This window comes from Myotis davidii, unplaced genomic scaffold (genome assembly GCF_000327345.1).
Source record: "Myotis davidii unplaced genomic scaffold, ASM32734v1 scaffold395, whole genome shotgun sequence".
NCBI lineage: Eukaryota > Metazoa > Chordata > Mammalia > Chiroptera > Vespertilionidae > Myotis > Myotis davidii.
Window position 1 is genome coordinate 4,622,276 of NW_006287904.1, and position 6,948 is coordinate 4,629,223.

Here is a 6,948-nt window from a genome sequence, read left to right on the forward strand (position 1 = left end):
AGCCATGAAACAAGAAAGCAAAACCACAGTAGCGCCCAGCTCCCGAGAGCCAGGTCCCAAAAGCCCGTGTTTCTTGCATCAGATCAGACGTGCACCGGGTACCGCGGATGCACATTCTTAACCCGGCTCACCCGAGACAAGGTCCTTGCTGACTTAGGTGAACTAATCCCCTTCTTTACAAAGAGGGTTTAAAGCTTTGCTTAGGGGTCAGCTTGATTTAGGAATGCCCACTGGCCAAAGGGGACAATCCAAGCATCAACACGGACATGGACATGGACATGGCAAAGCCCGGAAGCATTCAAATATGATTATAAGTACGCCTTCCTAGACTAACTGCTGCAGAACCAGATGCCTGGCAGCAAGTCAGAGAGTGAAGACAGGGCTGGGCTGCCCGCTGCGGGGAGCGCTGGGATCAGCTGCTGCTATTTAGGTCGGATGCCTGGGGATCATAGACTGCCGCCCCCCTGACCTACAGCTGTGTCTGCTGAGCTGCAGTCCAAGACTGTAAGCTCAAAATCAGAATGGTCTCCATGACGAATACAGCACTTTCAGGCTTGGCGCAATAATAACTCTTAAACTGTAGGTTAGCACATTCACAAGTTGCAGTTTTCATCTTTAACTTTTCTTTAAATCTATTGTTGTTTTTTTCCCCAGTGACCCCCTCCTCCCCGCACCCGCACCTCCCAAGCCTTTGCCACACTATTGTCTGGGTCCATGGGCTATGCATAGGCACATAAATTACCCAGTTAATCTCCCCCCCACAACTCCACCTCCATCCCCGTGGAAAACATTTGTATCCCCCCCAACCCCCATACAAAGTCATCTTCATCGAGGTCGCCCTGCCTGCTGGTCTGGAGACAGACACATGGCTGATGTGTGATTGGCAGTGCGGGGGGCCTCCGTCCTGTGCCCAGGTCCCTTTTCCGTCCTGAGGACACAGCCCAGGGCTCCCACCCACTATCTTTCCTCTTCCTGGCCACTGAGGGGTCCTTGCTGTACAGTTGCCTTCAGGGTCTCCCAGGTTTACTCTCCTGGACCCTCCACAAACTGGCCTTTGGAGTAGGCTCGCCTCACGGGCAGAGGGTGAGAGGAGGGCTTTGGGGAAACAGGGTGAGGGCAGCTGGAAGGGCCTGGAGAGGCAGAGGCAGCAGAAGCTGCACCGTCATCTGCGACTCGAGGCCTCGGGAGGTGCTGAGGGTTCTTACTGGCCTCCCCCTCAGCTGATGCTGGAAACCTTCCTGGGGTGGTCTCATTCTTGCTATGGCCCTGCACCCCTGATGGGGGAACTCCCTGGTCCCCACCCTTTTTCCTAATCATTGCCTCCCACCCTCTCCTTTCCCTGGCAAGACCAAGCGAGGGCTTTATTTTTCATCTCATTAGGGAAGGTGCATATTCACAAACAAACCTCTGTGTACATTTTTATAGAGGGCGATGTGGCCCAAGAAACATGGGGGCAGTGGGACACAGGTTTAACAGATTTCAAAGGAAGGGTGCCTGTTGTTGTAGATGGAACAGAATAAAGTGAGGGTGTGTCATGTACTTACACAGAAGAGGATCATGGGACCCAAGCAAAACTGTCAGAAAGTGAGTACAGTCCCTGAGCTCAGGACCTGGGAAGCCTTCAAAGTCAAATACAGGTGGGAGGTGGGGCTCCGGGCCACTCCCTGCCTGGTTGAAAGAGCAAACCCCTTGCCTGCATCCCCACCCAGGCCCAGCCATTCTCACGCCTCCCTCCCCCTGCACGTGGCCGAGCCCACTCACCCACAGTTGTCTCACTGGGCACTTGATTAAAGAGACCAATAGAATCCGAGCGAGTGAAGAAATGGTGAAGGCGGGGGCAAGAGCGTAAGCAGCGGCAATGAGGCATTTTCCAGGAGCTGAGACGAGCTGGCTGCAGTCAGTCTCCACCCACAGCGCTTCTGGAATCTGCCCTGAGTGCACACTGGCGGTACAAGGAGTGACATAAGTCTGTCTCGGGACACACAACCCTGAGGTTCCTGGGCACCCACTTCGGAGATCTGCAGGTCTGTGTAGTTCAACACCCCTGAGGCTTATTATCCTAGATAGATGGCGATCTCCCTTGAAAGTAACAAGCAAATCGCTGCTCATTTACAAACCCACTGAGACGTCCTGCTCTCCCGTGGAAGGGGTGTAGGCGGAGCTCACGCGATCGCCGGTCTCCCGGTAGAAAACTGGGCATTGTTTGCAGAGGTGCTTGGCGATGTGCTTTCGGAAGAACACGGAGAGGTACTGTCTGAACTTCTCCCCGACGAAGGCGTAGATGATGGGGTTGATGCAGCAGTGCGTCATGCCCAGGGTCTCCGTCACCTGCATGGCTTGGTCCAGCTGGCTGGTCCTCTGGCAGGTACTCAAGTCAAAGAACTCCTGGAAGGTGTCCAGGAGCAGGACGAGGTTGTAGGGAGCCCAGAACAGGAAGTAGACGATCATGATCACGAAGATGAGCCTCACGGCCTTGTGCCTCTTCTTCTCGTTGCGACACCGAAGCAGGGTCTTCAGGATTCCCGAGTAGCAGACGATCATGACCAGCAGGGGCAGGACCAGGCCCAACAGGGTCCTCATTATCGTGTGGAAATTCTTCCAGCCGACTGGGAAGTAAGGGCCGCAGGAGTAAACAGACTCGTCAGCTTGGGATCTGGTGAAGATGATTCCTGGGAGAGAGGCGAACACGGCCACCACCCAGGTGACCCCGCTGGTCACCACCCCGAACGTGACCGTCCTGGCTTTTAAAGCAAACACAGCGTGGACGATCGCCAGGTACCTGTCAATGGTCAAGAGGATGATGAAGAAGATGCCTCCAAAATAGCCAATGTGGTACATCCCTGTGAAGACTTTACACATCGCGTTCCCCAGGGCCCACCAATTGGCGGCAGAATGAATCCACACTGGGAACGTCAGAAGGAAGAGCAGGTCGGAGAGGGCCAGGTTGAGCAGGTAGATGTCCGTCATGCTCTTCAGCTTTTTGCAGTTGATCAGGATGAGGACCACCAGCAGGTTGCCCACAAACCCGAAGATGAACACCAGCGAGTAGAGCGGGGGCAGCAGCCTGCCTGCGATCTGCCTCACGTCGTCTTTCACGCAGGGTGCGCTGTCGTCCCCATAGTCAAAGACGGTGGTGGGGTCGGCGCCGTCCACCCGGATGTTTGTTGTCAGCAGAGAATGCGATGTGGTCAGCATGTTGTGGCTGAGCTGGATCAACGTGTCATTGCCTCCCATCCTCCTCCGTCCTGCAAGCAGAGAACAAGATGATATAACACAACGTAACTGCTCCAATTCTCCATCTTAAAAGTATTCTTGCCCCTTAAGCAGCATCCAGTCTTTGTCTTTGCTTCAAAGTCATCTCCTTGAAAGCATGCGTGCTAGTGTACCACTTCCCTTTATTCCCAGGAGAGAAACTGGTCATCTTCCCCAACCACTCTTTGCTAACACCACTGGCTACCCCAGAGAGCCCGACTCTCATGATAAGGCGAATATGCTGCACCCTTGCTCTCTCCCTCCTCTGCAGATGACCCATCCCGGGATGATAATCTAGGAGACTCTGCTTGACGGCTCCTGCAAGCACTCTTCTCTGGCAAGAGGGCGCAAGAGAAACCTCGGCCTGACCTGCCCCTCTTGTAGCTTGGGTTGGTGCTTGAGACCAAGACTGAAGGTCCCAGAGAAGTGGAGTAAATCTAAGCAGCGTCCCCAAGTCCCAAACCCACGCTTGTTACCTGAGAACAGTGAGGCCCTGTGTTTAAGCCGTGATGCGTTGCCTTTTCTGTGACCTGCACCCAAAAGTATTCTAACTGATAATCTTCTCAACTTCCTGCCTTCATCATTTTGCCAAAATGACTCTTGCTAAGGTTGCCATGACAACCCGATATTTAAATGCCCTGGCTTCATTTCAGTTTCATCCTCACTGAGCCGTCGATCCTTCTGATGACTCCTTCCAAGTAAAACACGTTAGCTCATCTCTCACCACTTCTTATGAATTTTCTTCGTTGGTGTCTCCTCCCCTTGCCCACACTGTAAGAGTCCCCAAGCACCATTCTTGGCTCTCACTTCTTTACCTTTTTCCTCTTCATTCTCGCTCCAGAGTTCTTCCTGAATCGTGTCACCTAATATCAGGGTTCTAAGTCCCCTGAATACTGGTGCTTCCTAAAGCTCTGTCTCCCAGTCTCATCTTTCAACTTCTATACCTCGGAGTGGAATTTTCCACTGTCTACTGCGTATCTCCCCTTGGACTTATTCACTTATCTATTGAGCGCCTCTTAGGAGCCATGCTCTGTTTTAGGCATTAGAGCTACAACAGTGGGCCAAGTGGGTATCATACAGGCACCTCAAATTCCACTTAGCCCACACTGCACAGCCCCGGAAACTTGCTCTGACCTGTGGATTCTTATTTGGCTGTTGTCCTTGACTACACTACCCAAGAAGCAGAATTGGGCATTCTTAGGAACCAGGTCTTGGGAGTCAGACAGGCCTAGATTTGAATCCTGCCTCCAACTAACAAGTTGTGTAACTTGGGGCTAATTACTTCTTTAACTACCAGTTTCTTTATAAAAGAAACTAGTATAAAATATTAACTAGGCTGGGCTGTCATGAAGATGACTGGAGACAAGGACTCAGTGCAGCACCTGGTGTGGGGACACGCTCTGTGTTGTGATGGTGATGCCACATGACTTCTCCCTCATAAACTTCTACCTCTGAGATTCATCCCTCGGAGCCTCTTTCAATGGCCACTTCCTGCCTCAGATGCTTCTCACTCTTGCCTTTGTTGTGGTCTCTCGTTTTCTCAAGGTTATTCCTGGCCATGCTCCCTTCACTCTGCCTTCTCTCAAACTGAAACTGGATCGCGCCCTCCTCAGCTTAAAACCTCCCGTGGCCCTCTGATGTGCGTGTGATGGGACTGCAAAGGCCATGCCCAGGCTACTCATCACGCTTTTTCTCCAATCCCTCCTCAAATTCCAGGCCCTCTGCTCCAGACACAGCCCTCTTCTCTCCATTTCCCCAAACTCGTCATTTCCTTCAGGCTTCCATGGCTTGCACATACTGGCCCTTCTGCCTAAAATGGCTGGTGAGCTCCCATTCATCCTCCACTGCCTCCTGTCCAAATTCCCCTTCTCTGAAGCCTCCTCCTTTATTTTTGCATGCCTCTAAATAAGCCCTTATCACCTTATCTTCTACACACTGTGAGCTCCTGGAGGTCAAGAACTAGATCATGTTTCTGTCTCCAGCTCTTATGATGGCACCTGGCTAACGGAGGCACCACTAAAGAGTATGACATTGAACATCAGTAGGCTTGATTCCCAAGACTATTCTTTCTTTCCTGGCAGTGACTTTGAATTTGTTTGTATCTCCATACACATCTTATCTTTTTATATGTTTAGACATTCTTTAATTCCGCCTGTGATTGGTACGTTTCACAGATCTTACATTTCATATCACTGAGCCAGATTCTTGAAATCTGCAGCATCTACCCGACATCTCTGATCAAGTGCATCCATCCAAAGAATTAAAACTGTAGTCACGTGCAGCCTGCTAGTCCTGTGTTAAGCTCCAGGTTCTATGCTAAATACTTTTCAGGCATTAATTAATTTATTCATTGCAACAAGTGTGCGAGATAACGATGCATTTTACAAGTGAAGAAATGCAAGCATGGATGGATTAAATGACTTTCCCAAACCCACAAAGCAAGCAGTGGCTGGGCTGGAATTGGGACCCTGGGCTGTTCAATTTCAAAGGACTCAGGGCTTTCATCTCATTTCCAGGCTCTGAGAGCAGAGATGGGTGTAGAAGAACAGGTAACAGATTTTCTAGGTATTTTCCCATGCCTTAGAATCCATACTCACCTCATGAACATGTCCACCCATGCATGTACAAACATACCCTACCCCCTTACCTCGCACCAACACTCCCCCCAACTCCCACCAGATCACAGGCTCCGTGAGGGCAGAGATCTTCGGCTTTGCCATGAAGTATCACAGTGTCCCAGAACCCAACCCAGCACATAGTTGCTACCAAATAAATATACGTGAAGTGGTTAACAGAACTAGCAGGCTGCAAGTGACTGAGCAACAGAATGCTCCACCGAGGACAAGCTGCCCAGGTAATCCAGCGAGAGACCTTAGAAAAATGAATATACTGGGGACCCAAGCCCCTAAGTGCAGCAAGCTCTTGGGCGGCTCTGTATTTAATCAGGGTTTAGTTTCCTCTTTTATATGGGAAAGTGTGGACTGAAGCAGTGGTACTCAATGCCGCACTCCAGTATCACACAGGAAGTCTGGCAGTTAGAATTATCTAGCCCAGACCCTCGCTCTGATGATCCAGATCAGGGTGAGGGAATACGAGGGGGTGACTTGCCTCAACCCCTTCCACCGTGTGTTCTCTGCACTTTGTTGTTTACCTGCACTGGCCTCTCGAAGGCCAGCCGCCTGCCTGCCACCTTTCTCCTGTCACTCACTCTAGCACACTTAGCTCCTACCGCAGCAGACACTTAGCGAGGTGGCTGAAATGCACTGGCCGAGGTGTCATTGTCAAGTGTCAGGACACGTCACCCAGAACCAATGAAAAGCTGCCTCTCAGAAAAGTAAGCCCCTCACTTCGGCCTCTGTGGGCCTCCTGGTTTAAGGCAAGAGGCACATTTTGGTTTGGAGCCTGGACTAGAGGGGGAGAAAATTCTGGGTAGAAAGTTCCAGCTCTTCAAAGCCCTTGGGAGTTGGGAGGGACAGAGTGAGAGGAGCAGTCGTTGAAATGCCTGGCTGTCCTCACTTTCTTGATTGTTCTTTTTTCAGGGCACTCTCTGAATCACCTGGGCCCTGAGGGGTGGTCTCCCCCTGCTTTGCACTTCCTCATTATCACCATGGTCTCACTCAACATTTCTGGGGCAGATGCCACCCTCCCCCCTCTCTCTCCACCTTTCTCACCCCCATTTTCCTGGGCTGTGCAGAC

General features: G+C 51.4%; 1 protein-coding gene across 1 annotated transcript; it reads right to left on the reverse strand.

The window, feature by feature from the left end:
- Positions 1 to 694: 694 nt before the first annotated feature.
- CCR2 (chemokine (C-C motif) receptor 2) lies at positions 695 to 3,331 on the reverse strand. The gene has a single exon (XM_006759632.2). It carries the CDS (start codon positions 3,232 to 3,234, stop codon positions 2,110 to 2,112), a length of 1,125 nt encoding a protein of 374 aa, XP_006759695.1. The 5' UTR covers positions 3,235 to 3,331; the 3' UTR covers positions 695 to 2,109.
- Between the last annotated feature and the right edge of the window lie 3,617 nt (positions 3,332 to 6,948).